Here is a 27,737-nt window from a genome sequence, read left to right as displayed (position 1 = left end):
CTCTAAGTAGACAACTGTTTAAAGCCAGAGCCTATAAGGAATGCAGATCCTGTAAGCCTAGCTTAAGGTGCCTGGCTTGCAGAGGCAACCTCTGCATCGGGTGACTTGGCTCCCTGCACAGTTTGCATGTACTGTTCCCAGACAGACAAGCAAAAGGACATCTAGAAGCAGCCAGAGAAGGAATGAGCACTTGGGTCACAGGCAGCACAGCCCCCTTGGGAGCCTACGTCCTTCCTACAGAGCTTCAGATGAATGTTTTTATAACCTTGGGTCCTAGAGCCCAGAGACCTCTGGCGGGTGGGCACCTTCAGTGTGTCCTCTTGAAGAACAGGGTAAAGCTCAACCCTGACAGATGCTGGTGGGACTGCCACCACCTCCTGCACACCCCACTGGCTTGCAGTGAAGCAGCTTCACCCATGTGGAGGGGAATCCCAGCTCCTTCGGCCTCAGAGGTTCAGGCACATATTTTCCAGGAGCAAGCGTCTGTGATCAGTGTGAGCTAGGGCTCCTCCTTCCCTTGTTGTTTCCGAATGCAGAAGAAAGCCAAGGGAGGTTGTGAGATGACCTTGAAGCCCATTGCTTTAAGCACTTACTGCCAGAGTTTCCTCCTCCCAGGGCTGCCTCTGTATTTTACACCAAGCAATAATGGATTTTGAAGAGCAAGTGGCCACAACTGCCTTCTGGGGGATACTTCATCCTTTGGGTGGGCACTCGTGATCTCAGAATGGTCCAGACGGAAACCTGGAACATCCTCCAGCTTCCTTCTCTGGCTGTCAACACACAGCTCCCCAGTCTGTGCTTGGACTGCAAGGAAAGAGACAACTGCTTCCTCCTTCCTTCCTGTCCTCCTGCCCTAACAAGTTCCAAACAGGCTTTTCTCACCACTTGGGTACACTGAGCAATGCTCCAAGGTGCAGAGTCTGCCCTTTATCTGGTTACTACAGCAAGCAGTTAAATTTCTTTCCTCCCCACCCCCAGGCATGGGGATGCATATTGCCCAAGTCTCTTGGCCAAACACATTCCTTAACTGTGGTTCAAAGTGTGAGCAATCAGTTCTTGAACTGCAGCACGCTTCTTCAGCATGCTTCTTCATCACTGTGTGTGCTGCGGGGTTATGGACAGCTAAGCCTGGAAAATTACCTGTTCAAGACACTGCGAGACTGAAGTGTCATTGCTTACAACCACTTGGAGGAAAAGATAGGCAGAACGGGACAACAGCTCCAGCTGCTCACCTCTGCAGGGTGATGCATTAGCCACATTTTTATTCACGGTTTAACATGTATCATCACAACTTCCATTTTGCATCTGACTTTCATGCCACTCAAAATTCAGCTTAAAGGCAGCCTGACACATTGTTTACCTTAATCAAAGCAGAGATCCAGCTGCCTTTCAGCACACAGCTTGTGAATGGATGTTGCTTAGAGAACAGCCCAAGCTGCCTGAGAGCAACTGCTTATGCTTATTCACGAGTCCCAGGGAGACAGTGGGAAGGGGAAAAGAAAAAAAAGAAAATGCATACGCTAAATTTTTGAAATTAAAGGCTCTGCTGAATAAGGTAATTGAGCCTGAGTAGACAGACTTTCCTTACCGTCTAGCAATCCTTCATTAGCACATTCAGTCTTGTTTGCATGAATCTAGTGTTTGCTTGCATTCCCAACGCTTACTAAGCTCTGAAACACCCTTGCTATTTTTCTTACAATTGTGTAAAGGGAAATATACCCATGGCAGATAAAAACTGGCACAGACTCAACACGGCAATTGAATCAGCAGCGTGGTCCTGAATTTCTTCAATTTAACAATTAGAGTAGTCTTCTTGTCTGCAACATTGCTCTGAGCGAAGCAAAACAAAAGCCACCGAACGTGGCAGAACCCTGCTGGGATGGCACTGGAGGACTCTGACACTTCTTATTTTGCAAGTGATGTTTTGCAACACCGCTCATGTGTTTGCAACTAGACCAGAAACTGCCCGAGAAACTGAAACTGGTGGTTGCGGCTCTTCCCCCTAGTCACCTTAAGAAGTGTTGAGGCAGAGGTGATGGGCATAACACCCTCCTGAAAGAAAGCGAGCCAGCTGCGGACCCCCCAAGGTCAGAGAAGGCACTGAATGTCTCCTACAACTCTTACCCAAGAGCTAGTGATTAAAAACGGAAGCAGGGGGGATACTTTTATAATATTGTTTCATTACCTTTATTTTTAATGAAAGAACTGACTCTTGCTTTTTTTCCTAGAAGGAAAAACTTAAAAAATAGCAAGGGGTTAATCAGTACCAACTGTGAGAAATACAGCCACCCAAACTCACTACAAATAAAACTGTAGTGCCTCACCTAGCTCCTTAATTTTTTGTGTACTTATGTTCCTCAGTTGCAGCATTATTTTGTCAATAAAAACTTTGCTGTTACTGTCAATTATAGGGATCAAAAGAGAAAAAAGATGGAATTAAAAATTCCTGATTTCATCTTCTCACAGAATGTTTTCCTGCTTCTTGGAAATGCCTTTTAAAACTAAAACCAGTAAAAAAACACATTCCTTTGGATTCTTTGTTTCAAATGATAATGTCATATTCCCTAAAACAGCAGGAGTGGGTTTTATTAAAATTACAGGGAAGAGCTTTTTTTGGCAGGCAACTTCAAAATTCTGTAGATTAGATTCAACTGTACATCAGCAAAGGAAGGGAATACTCTGGACAAAAGCAGCATCTCAAAACTTTGGAAATGCCAGAAGTAAGGTAACCCATGTGACTAATTCAGCTTCCCTGTGAATGTGCATCAAAAATGGGCTCCAATGATGCAATCACATATGATTTTTCTGAGAAGGCCTTTCTCTTTCCATTCACTGAATTCACAGCACCTGACTGAGATTCCTCTAGAGGCTTATTTTACCTCACTGCTCTACACATGGCCCCATCCCTTATTTCCCAAATAATATTCACACCTCATTCTGAAAACTAAGTATTAATTTCCTTAGGAGGGTTTGAGATTTTTTTAAACCTTAATAACACAATGTCTGAAAACCCTATTTATTTCAAGAAGTTTATATTTGCAACTTTCCAGCAAAATGAGCTGGGTTTATTATTCCCCTTTTGCAGTTGATAGATTACAAGTGCCTTCTAATTTGTGGTGATCTACTTAAAGAAATGAATTCCTGATTATTTTTTTCCAGAGAACTTTGCATTTTGTAGCATTTTCTCTATTCAAAGCAGAATGTCCATAACCTTCAGTGAAAACTGTGAATGCTCAGCACTTTTTTCAGAATAAGTCTTGGGTTTAAACTCAAGCCTACACAAAATGGAGGGCACGCTCTTCATACAAATTATTTATTTTGTGTGGCTTATATTGCATAGAAGAACTTGGGTACAGGTAGGGACACAGTCGAGTTCTCCGAGCACCACTCTGCAGGTTAAGGGAGACCCTTACTCGATCTTCACACTGCCTTTCTTTCTCACTGTGCAGAGTACAACTGATGCTGCAAAAGAAGTGAGGGTTATACAGACAGCAACCTCCCTGAAAGACCGGAGTTGACTAGGAGACCGCTGTATATCCCATGCACTGAATCAGGCAGGGAAGTGGCAGAAAAACATGTACGTGACCGTGTATCATGATGTGCCTTGACATATTAGGTACACAGGCAACTTTAATTCTGAAATTTCCCAACTTTTTTTCACTGAATGGTCAATCTTAGCATTCTTTAATATAGTTCTTTTGTTGTGTGCAACTTCCTGAATTGATTCCCTCTTCCCTCCCCAAGAAAAAAACAGATAATAGAACAAATGGAGCCGTACCGACACCCACAGTGCTGCCTCACAGAGCCTGCATTACGGCATCTCTTTCAGCCCCAAAATCTACAGTTCATCAAGAGGTAAACTTTTTGACTACCATATCAGACCTTTGACCATCGAGCAAAGAAAGTAATTTCTAATGAGAGAAACAAAACGTTACCGGCCTTACCACCAGAAGAACTTAAGTTACGCATTTTGTGCCTGCTCATTATGGCTATTTAGTAACAGCAAAAGGACACAGATGCTTTGGAAGCCCAAGGTATAATCAGAGACTGGAGGAACAGGCTTTTGTAGTCAGAGGGCTTTCTGTCCTTGCGCTTTTCTGATCTTCGTCCCCATGCATTCCTCCCCGACCACCTCCGACCTCCATCTTGCTGTAGCGGCCAGGCCCAACTTCAAACTCGCGTTCTAGGCTGCTGCTTCTCTCCTCCTGCAGCCAGGCTCAAAGAGCAGCCACACCAGGACCTACCGACAGCTTCTTCACTCAGCTTCTGGTCTGGCAGGTTCAGAGCCTTCTGGATGAAGGGAAAAACAATTGCAGAGAAAGTCTCACTGAGCCACTGCTGACCGAGGTTGGAACCATGATTGCTCGGAGCAAAGGGGAGGTACAGAAAATTTATCTGTCAAACCTGAACACAGTAGGGCTTGGAGAAACCTTAGTTTAACTTGGAAATATTTGGACAAATTTTCACAGGCGGTGCAGCAGGCATATGTAAGGATGCAAAAGGTAAGGAGTCTGCCAAATTTTGAGTTCTTGTTCCAAAGTACGGAAGAACTAAAGCTTTCCAGACAAACTGTTTACAGAATTTAAGAGGAAAAAACTTCTTTATTTTTATGATCTCCTTCTGAGAAATAGCTGAACAAGTTTCATTTGAGTTCCCAGAAGAATTCAGGCTGGAGCAGACAAGCAGCATGGAAGATGTTAGCTGCAACACTGAAGGTCTGGCAAAATAATAAGGTCCTGCAAACAGGGTCTTGTAATTCACCAAAAAGATACCTGTGCCTCACCAAATAATGTAGGTATTTTCAGTGTAGGCAGTTGATTAACATTTTCTAAAAACATATCAATTTTATATGCAACATAATCTTCCATTTTGAATTTTTTTTCAGATTTTATTGGCACTCGTCTTGAATGTTTCATCACCACATAATTTTCCTACTGACCCCTCTAAGCTGGGTCTTACAACACTTCCAAATCAAGCGTACCATGCCATTGGACCCTGAAACTGGTAGAAAGAATCTAGAAAACATGCCCAAGTCATAAACAGAGGCAACTGCCTTCTCTGCAAGTATCAGACAACAAAAGGGCTAGGAAACAAACTATCTGATCATTTTAGCAGGTTGTTAATTTCTAAATATAAACCCTACAATTTGAATAGAAACATTATTCACACTCCACTTGCTGGTGATTCTAAGTAGATATATTCTGCCGTTTTCATTGCATTCAGCACTTTAACAGAAACCAACACCTCAGTGGATCTTCTTGCAGCTTTCAATTCAACCTCTCTAGCCCCCAACAAGTATACCAGATACTTACTACCTGTCAATGCAAAAATTATGATGCATCAAAAACAAATTACAGGAATGGAATAAAACAAAAATGCATTTAACATTACGCTATAGAGCTAATTTGCTTTCCTCCACATTTATTTATTCAAAAGGATTCTGTTAGATTTCCTTTGATGCTTCCACAGTCCCACACAATACACATTCAATTTACTGTGAAATACATTCGAATCTCAGACCACACTATCCAGTAGTCCGTCAGTCATAAGTGGTCAATGTCATACTTGTTCCAAATAAAATTAAAACCATAACTCTCACACAGTGCAGTAAGCGTTAATAGAGTTCAGGCTCTCTACATCAGTTTAACTCCAACTCTATAATGGAGGAAAAAAGGAAGATATGGATGCAGATTTGAACCTTTCCAAACTCCGCAACAATTCAGATCCAGGATTCCAGTCAAGCTTTTTTAGTACATCAAGTTTAACCAATTAGCATCCCCACTTTCCCCCTGCCCCAAAAATTCACAAATGAGAAAGTAAGGTGAAGGCCATGACAGTTTATTTGGGAAAACTGTATCTGTCTGATAACGTTGTATGTATACATATCACAGCTTAATTTCCTCCTGGACATGTACATGTCATTAATACTAACCTCCTACAATACTTCAACTGGACAAAGACAAATTTCTGAACCTGTCTTAATACCTCAACGTAGAATTAATTTGATTGTAGTCATATCTAATTACTGCAAAGACATTTAATAAAACAGTATCTGGCTTAAGCAAACATAAGCCATGGAACTCAGCTCAAACCTAGCTCATCACTATCTCACATAATCAAATGACATATGGGAAGCTGGAGTACTGCTGGGAAGAGCTGTTAGGGGAACTGGTGAGTTTTGAATGTAGAACGAGACACCAGGAGGAAGATAAAGAGCAAGTCAGCCCTATGACTATGGTCCTTACTTTATGGTCAACCTTGTTGTTTGCAGCACTCTTTTGATAGCCTGGAAATCAAGTCTTTCCTCACTGATTGTCCTTTCTTTTACAAACACTGGTTTTTTTTACTCTTTGTTATTCTGTATTTTACTTCTTTGGGTATGTACTAGAAGCACCGCCAAACACAACTTGCGCAAAATAGCAATCTCCAAGCATTTGGGGATGAATCTTAAAATCAAAACTACATTCTTACATTTATTCCTCTAAAACAGAGGTGTGGGGTTAAGCTACAGAAACTCACATGATTGAGTGAAAGAACTGCACATTTCTGCTGCATAGGTGAGGAATGATTTGTACTTAAACGCAACCGTTGCTTAGCTTCCTTTTCCAGGCTTTCATTTGTTTAAGCTATCTTTGATTAATTTAATTAAAAACAAAAAAGTAAACATTTTGCTTCCTTGGAAGGTTTTGTTACTTTTGTTCAGGAGAAAAAAGATAGGATAAATAAAAACTCTCTTTCACACTGACCTATAAGAAGGAAAACAATAGGTAAGAAAAACAGACTTCAGACTAAATTCAAGGGAAATAAGCCAGAAAACTCTTTAAAAGATAGTGTTTACATATATATAAATGCATCCTGCTTGTCAAAAATATTTATACAAAAATTAAGACAATTGTTAATTCTTGAATGTTACAAACATAAAAATGCCACCTGTTTTCCAAGTCAGTTCAGCAAAGACTTATTTCAGATAATTTATACTACTGAACATCCCCCAAAATTTGTAACTTTGTAAACTAATGAATCACAGTGGAGTTTCAACTCAGACAACTGGCAATGTAGATGCAAGCCTGAAGTTAAACTGAATCAGCAACTAAACAATGAACAGATCATTTCAAACTTAAAAAAAAATGTTCCAGCCACATAGCTTGCATTCATATCCCCTTGATATACATAATTTTTATTAGGCTAGCTCTTCAAATTTGCACTCACAGTAATGCTGTATACTAAAAAAAAAAACACAAACAAAAAACAACCCTCACTGTATTATTCATTTTGGAAAGGGAATTAAGTGGTGTATTTTTGTATATGTGCTTAACATCCTAGTACATGTAACAAGTAGTCTCCATTTTCAGAGAAAGCATGAATGGATTTAAGTTCTCCTTTTTGAGCCAACATTTGTCTTAAGACAGTACTTGCTGTGCAAACTGGATGGCAGCTGATTTTTTTCCAGTCAATGTGAGGTTTCATAATCAGTTCCTGTCATAAGTATCAACACTTCATTCATTCAATCATAAAAATGTGACTTACTAGAAAAGGAAAAATAGAGTCTAAAGGCACAGAATCACATAGCTGCTCTAGTACGAGTCTGTAAACAGAGAATCGTTTCAATTTAGGAAATCCAAATCTAAGAAAGTAAAAAGGCATCTGAAGTAGGCTTTTATCTAGCCAACTTCCTTAAAGACCCAAAGGGTTTTGAGGTCTACAAAGTATGCACTAAAATACCATATTTCAAAAAGCAATAAGGCAAATAGTATACTCATTATTTCAAAAAAGTTACAATGGTAGTGTAGGCATACACAGTATAACTTAGTTACAATGTGTGGTACTGTTTCTACTACATAGCCCTATAAGTGTTTCCTTTCTACACAATCAGAGATTAAACCGGGGTTCCAGGTGAACACAAAACCATCCTTGTACCACTGTCTACCACTGGCAACAGTTCTTCAGCAGCAGCACCGGCATTTGCTCTGCTGCCTGGGTCATGTTCATGCTGAGGGAAGTCCACAAATCAAGGTTCAGAGATTAAACACTGTCATACTTGTGAAGAGCTTCTTCTAGCTTTTGTGTCACTTTTTGAAAAAAGAGTATTTGCTGTTGCAAGAAATGCTGCATCTGTGATTTGAAGTCCCTCACACGGATTTTGTGGAAATGATTAATTTCTGCTAGGGTGGCGAAAGAAATAATGTTACAGCGTTCTTGAATGCCCTCAGCTTTTTGGAGCTCCATCTTCCCCTCTTCCACATGTCGCTTACTCTCCTTTACTTTGGTGAGGGCTCCTGTGTAAAGAACAAAAGAAAATAGTTGAACTGTGAGGACAATGTAGACTCGACTACTGTACTTTAACAAGTGATTTAATAACAGCAAGGATTTGTATAAGGCTCATTCTAAATGTATTTATATGTGTGCATTTATATATATATATATATATATGAATGAAAAGGAATAACATAAAAGCTTTTTCATATTAAAAAAGTCACAGAACAGTGAATCTTGTTTAAAAAAAAAAAACCAAACACTTTTTTAAGGCTCTAGCTTGCAAAAGTTAGTAAAACATGCCTATTTCACAACCTTAAAAATCAGATGGTGTCCTTCAGAGAATAACTGATAAATACACCAGTAGTGGGAAAAAATGAAAGCACTAGAAAAGTAGTCGGATCAATTTAAGCCTACATAAAACACCAGAAAAATAACCTCATTAAGAAATTGGGCTTTGTGAAACATCACTTTTCCCAATCTTTGTGAAATGTCAAAAGGAGATCTGAATACACAAAATCTTGCCAATACACCATTCTGCTTTTACACTACAGATACCCCAAAATTAATTATTGAGTTCTAGAGAATCTAAAAGTTTATTTCAAAGTCACAGATGTCTAGGTAGACCTAATGCAGTCTTGTAAGAGCTAGAAGAAAAACAGAGCAAGAGAACTGACCGTCCTCCAAATAGCTAATTAAAGCACACACATCCTACAAAAACGAAATATCACCCAAACCAGACCTACCCAAAGCAGACTCATATAATGACAGAGTACCAAGATACATCTTAAGACATTAATTTTCTTGGACTCAGTTGTCCATAGAGCAACTTCTTTGCCTTAAATATTACATAGATATTTTATTCATATAACTAAAACCAATCAGACCAGTACAACTTTTTACCTTCTCACAAGATGTTAGCGATAGGACATTTTTCACATCCTTTATGATCACACTTAAGTTACTTGTTCCTTCAACTAGTTGTAATGTCTTAACTCTTTGCTTTCAGACGACACTTCCTACCATACACATGACTACAGATCACTGACAGGACTCCCTTTACATTGCCTTGGAGAAATGCGTTTCTGTACTCCCTACAGTGACAGTAGCCAGCAAGCTAACACAGAAACCTCTCTGCCTGTATATTCCAGGGGGACAACCTCCACTCTGTTTGCTGGGGGAGCAGGTTTGTATTCTCATCAGCCTGAATCCACACATGTAGTAAACACTATGAAACAGCAAAAAGGCAGCTCATCAGCAGTTATACTATCTTCTGTTCTTTCCTTCCTGTGCCTGTTTAACAAGCCATTTCGAATGTGCCTCCCCCCAGCACCCTGACACATCTCTGCAATTCAGATCTGGAGCATGACCTTGTGCACGCTCCAGCACAAGCGGGCTGGGAGGCAACTGGGGAGCACGGACAGCTGCTCCTCGCTGCATTTCTTTCAGGCGCTTCTCACGTTCCCCTGCCTGCTGTGGCTCATCCCCTCCCATCTCCTACCCCTCATCAGGCAGTCAGGTAGAACAGAGGGTCAAGGTATGCTCTTAATAGAAAGCAAGTTAAAATATCAGATGACTTGTCAGACTTGGGGGAAAAAGAGTTTGTTGCATTTTGAAATGAAATGGGGGTTGTGTCTTGCATTATAAATACAATCTGGAATTCCTAAAATCAGACAAGCATGCGTGACTTCTCCACACAACTTCTAACAACAACTTGTTAACTGTTGTGGGGGGTGTTTTTAATTGCAAACACTCAGAAAATACTTCCTCCGTTATCAGTACTTCTCTATTCTTAAAATCGTATTTTTCTGCTTCATTTGCATTTAGGCTGTGCTGTATGTGGCATCTCCTGTCTTCAGCCCTGGTACGAGCTCTCAGTTGCAAGTATAAGAAATTCCCCTCCAGTGCGACGTACTTGCAGAAAGATCATATGAAAGATTTTCCTTTTCTTTTCTAAACTGTGGCAGGGAGGTTATTACCAAGGTAAGGACAGACCGCAGGCTGCATGGCCGCGGATGCTGCTATTCGAGTGGCAGAGGCCACGCTCTGAACGCGGAGCACCAAGGAGCTGCCCGGAGGCCAAGGACAGCGGCTTTCCCTGGGGCTGTGAGGCAGTGGCAGGGCCTGGCTCCGCACCTTCCTGGTCCCCAAGGCCCACTGGCTTGGTGGCTAAAAGCTTGGCAGCGGCTGCTACAGCTGATTGACCTCATCGTCTCTAGCCTGGCCCAAAAAAACACCACCGAAAAACCTTTTCCACATGCAGTGGTGCCAGCAGTGGGACCATGCCAGAAGATCCGTATTTTTTCCTCTAAGGAGTGAGGAATCTGCAAGGGAGGGCACGATCTGAAAAATATTCAATCCCCTCTTCTGCAAAAAGGGTGCTTCTTTCAACAAACAGAATCAGGCTTAGCAGAATTTTTCTCTGCATTCTGTGGGCATGGCAGGAATCCATGCATGGCTGTGAAAAACTGAAATTTGGGACTTACTGGAAGCCAGATGGAGCTGGTTAAATAAATATGACAACTCTTCAGTTGTGATGTGGGAAACAGCTTTAGATGTTATTTCTAGAATGACCAAACTGGAAGAAAAATACTGAAATTTACAGCATCAGCAACTGAAAGCATAACTAAGTTCTGGAGCATGCATAATCTTCAAATTATTTTACATCAATAAAACCCATACATTACCAAACACTAAACCCCTCCAGACTAGACATATTATGTATTATGTGGTTTTTGCCATTTTAAAAAAAAAGAAAGACTTATAATTAGGGAAAGGAATCAGAGGGGAAAACTTGCAACCATAAATATTGCTCTCTTAATGCAGATGGATTCATACTGGTCCTACAGTGGAATTTCCTTCAAAACCTAGGCATACTACAACCAGAGGTCAGCAATGCATGATGAGAATTTATACATATGCTTAAGTACAAACTTGCTTGGCTTTTTGAAGTGCCTCTAACTTAATTATTAGTGAAACAATCTTAAAATATCTTAATAGAGGGAAAATTTTAGCTTATTTTGGGACAAAGAACCTTCCCCAAACACACAGAAATAAAGTCCACGTACTTTATTTTAAGAAGAAAACGATCATTTGTTCTAAAAGGTCATTTTTAATTTGTTCAGCATCTACTGAAGTTTGCAAGACTTAGTTTAGTAAATTTTAGGAAAAAGCAGTGTTAGCTTGCATGGCTTTGCAAGCAGCTTTACTAACAATAACATAACACATTTCATCCTCAGTTTTCTCCGAACACTTCTCCATAGCCTACAGCTCTTGTATTTGAATCTACATGAATAAAACTCTGAGCCAGAGCAGAGATTCATTAATGTCAAGGGTGCAATGATCCATCCAGGTTTCTAGCAGTGAGAGGTGGAAGGAGGACAGGGTGAGGAAACTGGGGAGCAGAGAGCAGACCTTTGCGTGTACCCCTGCTTGAAGATGCTCAGAGATGCCCAAGTAGGGGACAGGCCCCATGGTAACCTCTAATGCCTCCCAGCCCACAACTCCTAACCCATCTCACCCCACGCTGTACATCACGATCTTCCCCACCTCCATCCTCACTAATCTACCCATCACTCTCAGCACCTAATCCAGCACCTGCCCTCACAGGCTGTTGAGGCTGAGCAAGCTCCCTCTGGCCTAAGTACACCTGCAGAAACATCTAGTTCTGGTTTGGACAATCCAAAAAAGCAAGATGTGTTTAAAAAACAAAAGCAGAATTATGGCAGCCCTAGAAAAGGCTAACGTACATTGTGGGGAAAAGAAACAGAAGGAGCCACCTCCTAATGCACATTAGCTCCAGGAAACCTCCTGCTGAATACATGTCTGGGATAAATATCCGCCAATGCACTGTTCCCAGAGGGATTGAATGCATAAAAATAAAATCTTGGGTTTTTTTTAGCTCCAGCTCCACAGATCCTGTAAAGTCTTGCCCATGCAATTAAAGCTTCTGGTCCGATGAAAAGACCTTCTATCAGGAGATCACGTTCCAGTCATTAGGAGTAGCTGTCAAACACTGAAGAGGGCCTGGATCAAAGATGCTGCAAAAATCTGTGCTACATCTATTTCTGCTCTTAAAGGTGGGGAAAAGCAGATGTGAATGCTGTTTTTCATTGCCCAAAGCCTGCTGTTAAACAGTGGTGCTCACTGAATGCTGCTAAAGGCTTAAGAGAAACTCACAGGTTACAGTACTTAAAAGAGTATGAGATTAGACAACACAAAATGATATAAACATATTTGAAAAGGAACATTTGTAGTAATGTGCTAGTAGCCAAAGAGACAGTGACAACGTAAAAATCCTGCTACAAATAAATACTTCCAAGCTGTAAAACACACAATACAAACAGCAACTTAAACAGGTGCTGAGGAGTTATCAGGAAAAAAAGAAGTCTATTGCGTCAGTAAGCTACCCATGCAAACATCAGGTTGCAATGAGGCAGGAAGAGTCAAATACATTCAGGAAAATTAAATAAAAAGAATTTCTGAATCTGAGAGCACTCAGGTTTGGGTCAAACAATATATTTTCACATCACCTGCAGTATTATTACACTAATAAATGCTTTGAGATTGTGTGAAGAGTCAACTAAGGGTGGGTTTGAATCCATACTTGAAATTGTACTCACTCTCTCTCCGCACTGTAAGGATGCATATATACATGTAAACCCATGCTGATGCGTATGTGTCTCCAAGCTCTCCAACTGCATGGTATGATCAGCCCATCCACAGATAGCCCTATACTGGTTCTTCATGCTTAGCGTACATGACACCAGTCCAAGTTGCAGCCTGCAACATGACCGCAAGGCAAAGGTTTTGGGGCTCAGCCCATGAAGACTGCAACCAAGACCGCTCTTCACTCAACTCCTTTGTCTCACCTGAAGCCAGGTCTGCTCTGCGCCTGTCAGCACAGGTGATCAGCAGCTGAAGAAGAGCAGTAACTGCTAAGGGTGTGCCCCTCGTCTCACTGCCCCATCTCCACCTCTCCTCAAAGTACCCGAACATCAGCTTTTGAGTGCTGCATACAGCAGTCAGGAGTGAAATGTCAGCTGTGTCTGAAGCTATTAATCCAAATAAAGACAAGCTTAGAGAAAGGGAATTCTTCGGGGCAGGAACCCTTTTTGCTCTGTATTTGCACAGTGCTTACTATAGCAGACATCTCTTTGACAGCTGGGCTTGCTTGATTTTTAAACGCAAGCAGTAATTACTGATACTGTTCATAATGGTATCACTATTTCTGAAAAATGATTGCTGAAGCAGAATTAATTTAACTGCATACAGTAACAGTGCATATGGGATGAAACCCAAAGAAGCATCGGCTCAACACTGCTACAATACAGCACTTGAAGCAGTGGTAAGTATCTGTTGAAGTCAGGGAGGTCTGCAATTCACAGTCACTCTCAAGAACGTGTATCATCCATTAGATCACCCATATATCAATGCCTTCAGTATCTTACTCCAAAATACAGAACTTAAAAACTCACCCAGCTTGTAGGAAACAAGTTAATTTTTTATATCCTATAATTGTAATGCCTTTATCACTGCAGTTATTAAAATATTTCTTTCACTTCAGTGATGAGCAAATAGATTTCTTTCACTAATAATGAGATAACAGTTTACATATGTCAGTTATGATTAGTACAACACTTTTTTCAGTAAATACCCATGTTCTTGTTACTCTACTTCATATCTTGAGTTAAAAACAACTGCAAAGGGACTGAAAGAAGACACGGGAGACAAAGAAGTTAGTCCTGTGGTTTCCTTTGATATCCCACAAAGAACGTTATTTTCTGAAATACATTTTTAATGGAGCTGGAGGAGGGAGGGTGAAGCAGTGAGCTGGGTGCCAGCTCAACAGTATGTGCTGGTCCTCACATGATGGCTCTTTGCCTTTCCCCGCTGGCTCCGGCACTGCCAGGAGGGAGGTGTGCACGGGCCAGCACACCTCTGGGGCCGCTGGTCATGCTGCCGGTGAGAAGGAGTAACCGTTCCAAGCCATGGAAACGGGGCACCTGGTCACCAACTCCTTCAACCAAAAACCTGTATTTATTCTATTTGTAGACCCTATTCATAAATGACACCGAAAAGGACAACAGCCGTACAAATGGCAGATGGAAAAAAACTCGAGGAGGGTGATTGTTCTGGCCTTGACATCAGTGGTAACTGTGGCAAAACCAGAATGCCATATTCTTGGCCACTGCCTTTGAGAAGTCCCCTGGCTTCGGTGCAACAGCAAGACCTTGTGTTGAAGTCTGAAGGCTCCTCTGAGAGATGGCTGCCTCACTGGGAAGGACAGCTGGGGTCAGAAAACTCTGTGATCTTCAAAGAAACTCATAAGTTTGACAAAGAAGATCTCTCAGTAGCTGTACCTCAGAAACCTTGTAAAAATAAAATGACCTGTGCAATAATAAATTTTTTCACCTTTCTATTATCAGGATGTTAAAAAATAAAATTTGGTACATTACTTACTATAAAGTAAAACAACTTACATTTCCTCACCATTCAGCTGCCCATCATATTAAATGGTCTAACAGTAGGCATGATGTGTCCTTCAAAGCATGCTATTGAAGGGAGAGCTTTGAACTAGTCTAACAACTCCCTTTGCTTTACTTTTATTACAAGACACTGTTCTAATTTGAGACACTATCTCTAAAAGGAAGGGAGAAAACAATATATTCATGACATTGCTTTCATCAAAGGATGCAAAAGCAGAAAATCTAACTAGAAATAAGTTTACTTTTTCCCTACCTAATAATGAGGTTATTGTGCTACATCTCTTTGCTTAAAAATTTGAAAAGGCACACCCCGGGTAGCCCATGCGCGTGTAGCACAGTTTTGGTTTACCCTCCTTCTGAAGGAAACAACTGTGGAGGAAACAACATTATCTCTAATCCAGCAGACTGCTGCCAGAACAAGCCTGCTGACATGGCCATCCCATTTCCACCAGATCTAGCAAAGATGTTGTTATGGGATGACTCAAATGACTAATCTAACAAAAAACTGCATTTGGCCTGGAGGGGAAGGAGACAGTGGCTTAGTTTTATCAATGGCTTAGCTATGTGATCCAGCTCAGCCCAGGGCTACACAATCATTAGCTCTAACACAAGGGAAGTTGCAGAAGCACCACAGGAGATTACACATAACATGAAATCCTACTCTGAAAAAACCCCCCGAACTTCCCTCTCTCAATTCAAAGTGAAACGACGAAATTGTGTGTAGCAGAATAGCGATTTTACTACATTCACAGATTATTTCCTTAAGAATGCTCTGAGCACAGATTAACTAAAGAAGCCTACATTAAGATTCTGCGAATTCTTTACATTTTCTGGCCAAGATATAGAATGGAAAGCAGCATAATGGGAATTCGCCTGAAATTAAAACCAGAAGACCTCTCCAGCAGGGACTGAACTGTATAAAAGAAATATAAGAGGGAAAAAGTACCATTACAGTAACTAATGTAGGAATGACTTGCTACTTCAAAATCTGGTTTTACAGTTTTGAACAGAAAAAAGCAAGTCATCTCCAACATCAAACGCAAAATGAAGTCACTTGCTCTTTCTGAAAGTGCCAACACAACAGAGTTTTCAAAACCAGTCTTTCTAAGTCAAAGATTATATTCTTCTCCTTAAGGGTGCAAAACTACTTTAACAATGCTCTATTTTCCATAATGGAAGTTAGAAATGTAAAAATAAAAGATATCAAATTGCAATTACTTTAGTATTACAAGGGATTTTTGTATAGATATGTGAAAGTGGCTATAATGCTTTTAGAATCTGCAGCCTAAAAATCGTTAAAAAAGTGAGGGTTTTTTTTTATCATTTCGTTGCCCATTGCTCAAAAAACCACAGAATAAAATAATACTATCCTGTAAATCTAGGCTCATAAATCACAGTACTCTGCTAACATCTAGGTTAACATTGACTGACTGCAGGACTAGCAACGTCAGAGAGAATTATTTGTTCTTCCAGTTACCCTGTTGCAAACTCATTGAAAGCTGTCACCCAGCGATACATTCTTCAGTTCAAATCACCTTCTAATCTACACAACTCGGAGATCACACACAAATAAAACAGTCTTTGCTAGAGATTTCAGGAACTTGATTAACTCTAATCCCATCTGGTGATTTTAACATATGCATTGATTTAATTAATCTATAACCGATTAACGATGGTGTTAGAGTGCACAGTGTCAAATGTCTCTCAATTTTAAAGAACTACCAGGGTTAATGAATACTATACATGTCTAATTAATCTTTTTTTTAAATTTTAAATAACACAGTATTTAAGACCTGATTAGACTCATTGTGCATACATCTGCCAGTTGGTGTACAGACACATAGGAAGAGCATACATGGCCAGTTTGTTTATCCAGATCTACAAGGACTTTAATCATACCTGTGCAAGTTCAGAGGCGCCAAAATGCTCATGCTACTGAAAAATATTTAAATTATCACATTGGCAATGTGCATTTCAGTTCCATAGTCCCCCAGAGGAATCTACAAGCTTTGGTGTGCAGCACCTCCAGTATGAATGTTTTGCTGGGCCATGCTACGCCACACTGCTATGCAACCAACAAGCCATAGTTTGCCCTTGAAACAGTTGGTAATAGGAGGTTGAGAGCAAGATGTCAAAACAAATGAAAGAAACATTACACAATTATCAGTTTATTGCACCTACTGCCCCACATAACCCCATTAACAAAACAAAAAAAGCCCATAGTGCTAAGCAACCACACGTAAAAACTGTGCAAAATTGGATGAAAGTTCAAATCTCAAATGCAGTGACTTTCACGTGTCCTTAGATGCATTGTACACAAATAGCGTTTTAAGCAAACAAATTACGTTATTTCAGCCACTAAAGCACGTTTAAACTGCGTTCATGTGTAGTTCTGACTTTACAGGTACCTACAGTGATGACTGAATGGAGGCCTGTCAGGAATAATTTGATCTTAAAATCCAGCTAAATTGTGTATATAGCTGTCCATTATCACAAACGTAGCCGTTTGCACCACAGCCTGAGAGGCAAACACTAGGTAATGCTGGTTTTGCCCAATTCTAAGTCTGTACTTTTTGGCACTCACATGTACCATTTAAGGAGTTTTTCTTTGGTATGGCTTCAGCTGACACTGCAGACTGGGGGACAGAAAGGAGTGAAACTTAAACTAGGCTGGTCACTAGAAACACGGTACATTTACCTGTTAGAAAGCCAGTCACATTTTTCAGGGTTGACACGCTTGAAAATTTAAGCAATCGCAATTTGCAGAAGTACCAAGGTGAAATCTTTCAGTGATTTTAGGTACCTCTTACTAGCTTACATCTAAAAAGGCATCAAACACGCTTCTAATATAAAGCTCTCTTTTTCCAGAATTTAAGTTGGTGTATTACAGTTCAGTTGTCATAGGTTCTGAACACTAGTTTCTTCCAATTAGGATGCTAAGAACAGGCACTGTTCTAGTGCTACAGTGCTAGAATGATGCTACAGACTCTTAACAGCTTTTGTAAATGCCCTGTTCATAATGCTGACTTTGAGGCAATAACCTACATCAGAAATGATGCTGTGCATGCATGATATAAATTTATTTTCAGTAAAACCAGTTAACAGCACATGAGCAGAAATGTCTCCTCTACAGAAGATGAATATAAGTCATGGCCAAAATGGATGTAAGCATCATTATATCAAACGGTAACTTCTTCAAAATTTTCTTAAGATTCATGGGATGTGGGTGGACAGGAGAAGACACGTAACACTGCATAGTGATATCCATATACTACTACTGAGAGAAGCAAGTATAAATGCAGGTTCCACCAACTCATACATCCTTTCTTTATTGGGGTGCTATGAAAGACCTGCTTTTGGGTGCTGTTTTCTGTAAAGGCTGAAGGGAAGCAAAAAGCGAGCATAATTTTTGGTGTCTGCTTGTCCATCATCATCTGCTTAGCTCCGCTGCTGTCCTAAGATGAGCAAATACAACACGCATAGACAGTTTAACATAAATTCATAAGAGTCAAAATCCAAGTGAAATGCAGATGCTGCTCCACTTTTTCCCTAGTACCCTTTAAATGCTCTCTCTTAGAAATCTGAATGCTGCAGTATCTCTGTAAGGACAAAAAGAAGTAGAATCCTTGTTGCAGGAAAAATATGCAAGGTAAACCATCATTAATGTAACCAATTAAAATATATTATATAATACAAAAGCAGAACATGTGAACATTATAATAATATAATGCTATATTCATATTATAGATAAGAAATGGTATACATTATATGTTGTTGTATTATGTTAATTAATTTAAAATCGTAAATATGTAACTTTATTAAATTAATTAATGTATTACTATAGTACATATTATAATATATAGAGAACATTATAGTTTTATAAAGGTAGAAGAGAACTGTCTGCCTTTTTAGGAGGAAGGGATCTGCTCCTTTGAGTTTGGGCTCACACAAAACTGCAAACAACTTGAACAGGTCATTATCATGATATTTGGTAAAATGGCTCTTTCTTCAGTGTACTGCCAGTCAGCCAGCATAGCTATTCCTTCATATAAAGATTCAAAATGGTAAGTCTGAAAAAACTAGAATAGCAAGTTGCTTTTTACCATGGGACAAAAAAGCAGTGCAAACTCCCAATCATGGCATGAATCTCCTTTTCACATTGTTATGAAAGAACTGCATGCAGGCATAAAAAGGATAGTTCAGTTCAATCACGATTACATAACTTGTCCACCCATGATGTGTACCTACCTAAAACAAAGGCTGAAACCATCACTTCTTCCTGCTCTGCTACAATAACAACCCAAAGTCACCGACAAGAACTGAAGAGATTGTTTAAATGTATATCATTCTGTCACCGATTTAATGAGATTCCATTCCAAAATTTAAAACACACTTTCACTAGCGTTTTTTTTTAATTTTATTTAAATCCTCATGGCCTTCATAAAAGATATAAGCAAGATTGTGTAGAAGGCATTTGTCACTTCTTTGCTCTAGTCTGATAAGACTCATGTTTTGCGGGCTAAGTCAAATGTGATTTCATTTTTTTAATTAGAATTTTCAAAATCTGTGCTATTTGAACCACCACGCAGTTTAAAAGTAAGGTACCAGGTGGATGAGTTTATACAGTCTGCACACATTAACTTGGCATTTTAACTGTTCAAACAAAGTCTAACAATGAAGTAATGGAAAGATGCTGTGAAGGCTGAAACATGTCCTTGTTTCAAAGGTGACTTGCAAAATAGAAAAATCGGCCAGCTTGTTTGTTTTTGATAATGTGCTTACAAAGACTCAGAAGAGCTTTAAGAGCTACTTTCCATTTTCAGTCTACCAATTCTTGTCTTCCTTGTTTGGATGGAATTCCTTTTAGAAAGACCTGGAGTTCTCTGAGCTGCAAGAGAACCATCTCACCATCTAGATCCTTCGTAAGCTTTAAGCTGAACAGATTCTACAAAATAATTTTAATTCTTCAACATGTACACTGTCCTGCTACTCTCTAGCTGCCCACAAGGTTTTCCCAGCAGAGAGGGCCTTATTGCCTGCGATGAGCAAGTACCTGTAGGAGCCCAGGAGGTGACAATGCACTGCCTGCGGTCAAACCTACTACTGTGAGCCCTCATCAAAACCTCTCCAGCCTGTCGGGACTAAGTGGGCAGCCTGGGTAGACTTTCTGGTGTACAGTAAGGCGTGCGGTCTCTCCCACAGGAGGAACAGTTATACTCTTCCTCTGCTACCAGCTGTTTTTGAAAAAAATCCCTGGGGTTTTATCAGCTATGAAACATCTCTCTGCCATCAAATGTGTACGCTATCAGGCTAGCGGGTTTCAAAAGGTAACAGGAAAGAGAAAGACATCATGACTGCATGAATCTTGCTCCCTTAGAAAGCTAAGGCAAGAAGAGGTTACAGGGAGAGTGGAAAAGAAAAAAAATGCCATACTTCAAAAAGACCCATGCATCTTTTAAGGAGACAGGGCATAGAAGTCCTTTTTTTCCTCTTTCTGTTTCATCTTCTTCAAGTAAGGCTATTGCTCAATTTTAGTATTGTTTATTGCTGTCCTCTTATTTTACGCACACCAAGGAAGCTATAATTTTATACAGTTTCTAAATGTGAAGATTCTTTCACGTTTTAGCCACCTAAAAGTCTCAGTTTCCTTCAGGTTACCTTCAAATACTGGGAGGTAGTACGGGCTGATTCAGCAGCAAGCAGACAATGCTACATCATCACTGTAACAGCAATGGGGAGGCTGACAGGGCAAAAAATACAAGTAATCCTGGAGCAACCCACTCTTTCTCATCAAAGTCCTTAAACAGATGACATATAGGTACCCATCTCTTTTTACTGTTGTAAGGGTCATCTGGCTAGGATTACAAGCCAAGCTCTTAGCCAGTAGCTACCCGAGTTAAACCCCATGCAAAGAGTATGCATCTGAGGGACAGAGGTTGTGGTGGGGGAAAGGTGGATTAAAGGAAAAACAGGGATGGAAAAAACATGTCCGCACAACAAATTTAAGACGCTAGAAAGTAAGCAAGAAAGAAAAGCACTGCTTTTACACTGTGATATAATATTTTAGGTGTGAATTTTGACCAGTCTGGTTTATTTGTGAACACACATACCCCTCCTTCCCCCCTGCAAAAAAAACATTGCTGAAAATGTTACAGAGTTCCAGGTTTCAGCGTTGTTTGGGGTTTTGTGCTGCTTGAAATGTTGATGCATTTCCAGCTGGAATGTTTTTTCGCCTATAATTTTGTAAGATAGTCTAAAAACACACCCAGCACATTCTTTAAAGCCAATGTCTAGAATTAAGTTTGCTTCAGGTAAATAAGACCATTAGCCTTATTTTACTTTTCACAAACAGTGATCAAGAAGCAAAAAGGTCATTCAGGTATTCTTTAAAATAATTCTCTTAAATCTTAGCACTCAGAGGAAACAAGAATTGCTGCCTACATCTTAGAAGACATTCAGACCACTTTCTCAAACCTGTTTTGTAAAAACCATAACCAAAATTTTGTCTAGCATTAACATCATAATGTTAAGAGAAAGGAGAAATCTGGAAAGCAGAGATGAAACAGCAAGTTAGTCAGTATTTCTTCCACTTTCAGGAATCACAGAAGGCCAATTATAATAATTCCTCAAACAAAACTTGAAAGAAAGTAACCTGAAAACCCGTAACTTCTCTGTTCTCGCTAAGCAAATATGAAGACAAGATAACCAGACAAGCATGAGCTACAGTAGTAGCATACACTATCTCAAATTCTTACATGTGCATAAATTTTCTGATCCTGAACTTGCATAGGCCTGCAGTGAGCATTTATGTTGAAGATTACTGAAGACAGAAGATCCCATCAGTTGAGTGAAGCTCTAGCAATTAATATTTAGGAATTGTTTTGCCAAGAATGCCTAGGGAATTTCCACAAGTAGACCTTAAAAACACAGAAAAGAAGGCATTATTCATTACAAATGAAGACAGGAGGCTGCTTTTCTTCTCAAAATTAAAGCAACTGAATCTAGTATACCTTGAAAGACACACCAGTTCTGCAAAAGAAAATGATGGAAGTGGCTTAGTTTAATACTCCTGTTCTACAAATATTTTGCCAGAGGTGAAAGAAAACTGAGTACAAGTATATCTGTCTAACATATTTGGATCTTCCAGTCTGAAAACACAGGTATGCCCAGGAATACTTTCATGCAGGCACTACAGAAGCATCTACCTATAGGGGGTTGAGGGCTAGATTCATACAAGTATTTGGGTGCTTAGATGCTCGAGACACCACTCTGCCATCATCTACCCCTACAGGTGCCAGTTTTCCCCAATTGCTTAATTTTCCAAATAAAACCTATAAAACAACATCTGTAAAGGATGCGTGCCTTGGGGCTGACATGCTCTGTGCTAGCCTCAGTGGGACTCTCAAACCAAACATTTCCAGATGGAAACATGGGGTTTCCAACTCAGAGCGTTCTTCGCTGTAGGGCTCAATCCAATGAATCTTCAGACCTGGACTGGAGCTCACACGAAACCAGGTAAGGTCTCTCCCAAAGCACTGACAAGTTGATCCTCAACTGGCATGTGGGACAAAAAAGTCCAAATCCTTCCTCTGTCTCTTCCAGAGCAGGAACTTGAACTCTTCCTTCCCTCACAGAAAATTCCTTAAACACTGGGTGCTCAAGATGAAGGAGGCAGAGGGAAAGGAATCTTTTAAAATCTTCTATTGAAGCTATTGCCATTTCATAAAATACTTACAATATTAATAAGATAATAAACAGTTTGAAAATATTCCCACAGTCCATTGGTTCACGTGTTTTACACAAGTGACCAAAATGACAATCCCTTTCTGCGCACTTCAGATCATGTATGATGTCCTCAGCACAGGAGGCAGAAAGACCTGGACCCCAGAGTAATTAAAAGCACAATGGTTAACACATTTTCCTGCTGATATGCAGATGAAGCAACAAGCGGGGCTTACATGACTTTGATTCATAATTCTAGGAGAAAAGAAAAAGCCCAAATGGAGGGAAATCTTTGTCTCTGACTTAGGGATTTTCTGTCCTTCTTTCTGCAGAAGTTGCAGAAATGATTAAAAAACCCCAGGGGTGCAGACTTCTCAGTCCATACCACAAAACACACTTCCAAATCACATTCAGCAGCTGTTCAACTATCTGCAGTAGAGCAAACCCATAACAGGACTACGCAGTTGAACATTCTACCCACCGAGATGGGCAACTTTTGGACACAGCTGCCTTTATTTTTTAGTCCTTCTCAGGTCTAGGAGAATACAGAAATGGAGTCTAAAACAGGCCTTGGTTTTTATCCCAAGCGGACAATATATTTGCTCTATGTAGACAGCAAAGGAGAAGTACTCCTAACTTCAGAGTTCATATTTTTGAAGGCATGGCCATGTAAGCAATGCATCAATCAGGCTGCTGTTTCTACTACTTCTAAGGGCACTTTGGGGTCATTTTTACTGCACAAAGAACTTGTACACCAGAAAATAAAACACTTGAAGAAAGACACGTCAACTCTATTTTTCAGATGATCTATTATCACCAACAGATATTTGTTTAGTCTATACAGGCAATAATAATTCTCAAAACTGGCAACTGTCCCAGATAGTAAATTTAAAAGAAAGCTCTTATGTTTTAAGCACACCAGACAGTTCATATTTTCATCTGAAGTTTACAATTTGGAATTGAAAAGTTATACCTTGTTTCAAGTAACTCTTAAGAGTAATAACACAGTGATACCTTGAGTGTAAAAAACATCTTCCTCAGTTTTCCTCCAGTCTGTCTGTTTTGTAACGGGAACGACGACAACAACAAACACGTAACTCGGTTCTAACCCTGTTCCTATCATGAACGTGGACACTCAAGAGACCAGCCTCTCAAACCCATGCCATTTTCTGATGGCAAGTATGTACCAAGGATAATACTGTGTTGAAGGCAGTGTTAGCCCAAGAGGTGCTGGAGCATTAACGCCTGCATGCAGACTGGCTGTACGTTTCTCCAACCAGCTTGAGGACAGTGCTCTGGCACAATATCAACTCTACATACATCATGCTCATGCACTGGTCTAGTGGAAACGAATTTAGATTAACTTTCCCCAGTTCAGCAAGGTAAACCTAACCAGTAAGTGCAAATTCAGAGAGAACTATAAAAGAAACAGGATTGAGTCAAGCACATATCTTATTATTTCCAATGCTCTCTCTCTTCGAAGTCTCATCTCCAAAAATAATGCAGTGAAGAACTCTACAGCTTTAAAGCTTGAGAATATATTATTTAAATAGTATATATAATCTGCTGGGTTTTTCCACCTAATAAAAAATATTTCCCTTTATTTTTTGCCAGAAGCTTACAGATAATCCTATTATTAGTTGACAAGTCACTTTAAAATGCTCTGCTCCCAAATGCGAGGCATTGCCAAGGCCACCCTTCCTTCCAAATTTAAAATACTTGAAAGTTGTTATCAGAACACAGTGCCACAGCAGCTAGCAGAACAACTCCTCAAAGGTTAGATTGCATACTTCCCTCTTCTCTCCAAAATAATATTGTTTAAGTTTCCACTCGCAATTTTCAAGGTTCGACAGGAGAATGGAAATCTGACTTTTATGCATGCAATTTTTATGAAAAGCTTACTTTCTTAAATAACAACAAATTGTGCACTTTGTACCAACTCTGTTTCCTCAGATTTTCCCAGCAATAATGCATACCTCCTGGAAGCCTGCCTTTTTGATCTGTTGAAAAAACTCTTCCAATTCTTCTATCATCAAACTCAAGGTACTGTTCCAGATGCAAAAACCCTGGAGATGTCACATAAGGGTACAAAAGACTGATTCACCGTGACTGACAATTCAAGCTCTGCCTCTTGGGATATAGAACACGACTTACTAATCTCCAAAATAACTTTCAACAAAGCTCATGCATTTTCTCAAGGTAACTGTTACACACACCCATTTCTGCATAGCATATGTGATATCTTCTTGGTCTCTTTTACAGCTCCAGTCCCCACACCCCCCCGATCTTCAAGTAGAAAATTACAGGTAAGGAGTATAACAGCAGAAAGAATGAATGATGGGCTAGTCTTCTCACAATGGTGAAGAATATATGAATATCATTAATTTCATACCAGGGAAATCATCTACACATATATAGTGCTACAAACTCCTATTTATCTGAAGAAGTGTCACTAGTTACATAGCAGATAATACTTTGATTTTTGGAGTTTCTCTCTGATCAATCACAAAGCACCATACAAACAACAACCTGAACTTCAGAAGTGTGTTTTAGCTAGAAAGATGCTTAAAGGACAACAGGTGAACAACACCTTTTTATGATAATAAGGGCAAAGGATGAACAACTCCAACTAAGAACACCATGGCAGACGATTATTCTTACAAAGGCACCAAGACAGTTTAACGCATGGCTGAACTGAGAAACCTCAGCAGCTTTAAACATCTCATCTGAATGTCCGACACTGCAAAATGCACACACCACCACATGCACCTCAAACACAGTGGTCAATTGGAAGAGTACCTGCATCTTCAGATTACTTCGTATTTATTATCTACTAGCTCAGAGATTTAAGATATCTAATGTACATCAAAGCATAATAGATGTTTTCATACCACTTGAACTCCAGGGTTTGTAAACAAGCCCATTAATCTTTAATGTATCAGCAGTGTAGGCAGATGTGGTTTCTTTCAGAGACACACAGCCAAACGCAGCAACCTCTGACCAGTAAAATTCCCAACTATGTCTAGACCTTTGGCACAGAACAAAAATTGTCACTGATGTGTTTTTTGTATTTTTAGCAACAGTTTACCTGAGTAAACACGGAACGATTTAACCCAAGGCCAGCAAGCCAGACACAGGGCAAATTTAGCCCCTGGTCCCTACCTCTGTGTGCATACCACTGATACATAAAACTCTGTCGTTTCAGAAAGCACGTAAGGGTGTTACCTTTCTGGACGTGGATGATGTCTGGAAAGTTGGCCAAATGCCCCTGATACAGCGCTAACAAATCCATCACGGGATCTAGGTCCTGCCGGGGCTGATCCGCAAAGAGGTCCCCGATGGTGTCGTAGGCTTCTGCAGTGAAGGCTATGGCTTGGTTGAGGCCAGCCGAAAAGGCCTGCTGGTCCAGCTCAAATGCCTGACTGAGGCACTTAAAGGAGTGCCCCACCTTCTGGTATTCCTTCTTGAAACCAGTGACTTGTTTGCGGGCAAACTCGTTGGCCGTGTGAGTAAGCTGCAGGGCACTCTCATCCATCTTCTTCGTGAAGGCTTTGAAGCCATCCACCTGGCTTTCCACCTCCTGCAAGTCCAGGCTGGCCCCAGGGCCCGTGGGGACACTGATGGTCAGGAAAAAGTTGGCACCCACCATCTCATCCTTCTCAGCCTTGCGCTTGCCTTGTTTCCAGGCCTTCTCATCCGTGCTGGGACAGGTGAGGAAGTGCTGGAAGGCATCGCACTGAGCCAGCACAGGGTGGCTGCACATGTGGTCCATCCACCAGGCCAGGCCTTTGCGACGTTTGGAGATGAAGTCCTCCTCGAAGCGGCCGGTGGCCTGCTTCTCTGGCAAGTGGGGCACGGAGATGACGGGGAACTTCTCAGCCAGGCGCCCATAGAGCCAGTCAAAGTGCTTGTAGCGGCGGTGCACCTGCTGCCCGGTGTGGCTGGGCACCAGCTTGTAGGCGATGTAGCTCTTCATGCCCTTGAACTTGGTCTGCTTGGTGGGGTCCTCGATGGAGCACTGGAAGGGGTAGGGGTTCTCCTGCCACTCGGGGCCCCGGGGGCCCAGCACCACGCACAGCTTGTCCCCGTCCTTCACGAAGCCCGACGCCTCGCCCAGCACGAAGGCCTCCCCGCCAGACTTGACGAAGGTGGAGAAGCGGTTGAGGTTGCGGCTCACCGTGGCCGAGCTCTTGGCTCCGCCGCCACCGCCACCGGGCGGGTGCAGGTGGCCGGCCGGGTGGCCGCCGCCGCGGGAGCCCAGGGAGAGGTCGGACCGGGTGGACAGGCGGTAGCGGCCGGAGGCCCCGCCGCCCGCCGCCTCGTAGTCGGGGTAGGAGCTGCCCAGGGCGCCCGGCTCGTCGGCCACGGTGGAGCTGTCGTCCCAGTCGTCGTCCCAGTCGTCATCGCTGCCCTGGCTGGGCTGGTAGGGGCCGCCGTAGGGCGCCGGCGGGAAGGGGTAGCCGGCGGCGGCGGGGGGCAGCGGGAAGGGCTCGGGCGCCGCCGCCGGCGGGGGCTGCTGCGCCGCCGGCTTGAAGGCGGCGGGGGGCGGCAGCGGCTCGAAGCCGCCGGCGGGGAGGTTGGCGTAGCGGGCGGGCGGCGGCGGCTCGGCGGCGGGGGCGCGGATCACCTGCACGTAGGAGGCCGGGAAGAGGCCGCGGTCGCCGCGGCTGTTGACGCCCTCCAGCCAGCCCTCGATGTCCTGCTCGCTGCAGAGGCTCAGCACCTCGTGCTCCCGCAGCGAGATCTCCCCCGGGTTCTCCGACCTGAAGTCGTACAGCGCCCGGGCCCGCAGCGCCATGGCCCGGCCGCCCCCCGCGGGGGGCTCCCCGCCCGCCGCGGTGCCGCCGCCGCCCCTCGCCTCGCCGCGCCGCGCCGGCGGGGCTGCGGCAGGAGAGCGCCGCTGCTGCCTGCCTCCCGCCTCCGCGGCCCGCCGGCGGGGACGCTGCGCTCCCCGGTGCTCCGCTGCGCTGCGCTGCGGCGCGGCCGGCTCCGAGTCCCGGCTTCACCCCGGCGGGCGAGGGAGGGCGCGGGGGCCGGGCCGGCGACCGTCCCACGTCGCCAGTTTCGCTAATCCAGGGCCGAGAGGCAGGGCGGAGGAGCCGAGCGCAGAGCGGCCGCCCCCATCGATGGGCCCGGCCCGCCGCCGCCCGTCCCGCCCCCTGGCGCCGCGCCGGCCCCGGGCCGGGGCAGGCCCGCCGTGCGGCCGCCCGTCCCGCCTGCCCCGCGCTGCGCCTTTCGTACCGGGTTCTGCGGGCCGTGGCGCCGGCACGGGCA

At 42.2% G+C, this 27,737-nt stretch overlaps 1 protein-coding gene across 1 annotated transcript; it reads right to left on the bottom strand.

Moving 5' to 3' along the window:
• Positions 1 to 5,822: 5,822 nt before the first annotated feature.
• Positions 5,823 to 27,261, bottom strand: SNX18 (sorting nexin 18). The gene is made up of 2 exons (XM_087759746.1): positions 25,689 to 27,261; positions 5,823 to 8,276 (listed from the first exon to the last, which is right to left on the bottom strand). The coding sequence occupies exons 1-2, from the start codon at positions 27,259 to 27,261 to the stop codon at positions 8,023 to 8,025; spliced, it is 1,827 nt and encodes a 608-aa protein (XP_087615872.1). The 3' UTR covers positions 5,823 to 8,022.
• Positions 27,262 to 27,737: the final 476 nt, after the last annotated feature.

This window comes from Nipponia nippon, unplaced genomic scaffold, assembly GCF_047370975.1.
Source record: "Nipponia nippon isolate SJK-2023a ecotype South Korea unplaced genomic scaffold, ASM4737097v1 scaffold_20, whole genome shotgun sequence".
Taxonomy (NCBI): domain Eukaryota; kingdom Metazoa; phylum Chordata; class Aves; order Pelecaniformes; family Threskiornithidae; genus Nipponia; species Nipponia nippon.
The sequence above is the reverse complement of the archived record's forward strand: the minus strand, read 5'-3'. Positions and strand labels throughout refer to the sequence as shown.

Coding starts and splice junctions, on each gene's coding strand:
- SNX18 (XM_087759746.1), bottom strand. CDS start 27,261: ATGGCGCTGCGGGCCCGGGCGCTGTACGACTTCAGGTCGGAGAACCCG. Junction 8,277..25,688: donor CATCATCCACGTCCAGAAAG/GTAACACCCTTA, acceptor TTCTTTACACAG/GAGCCCTCACCAAAGTAAAG.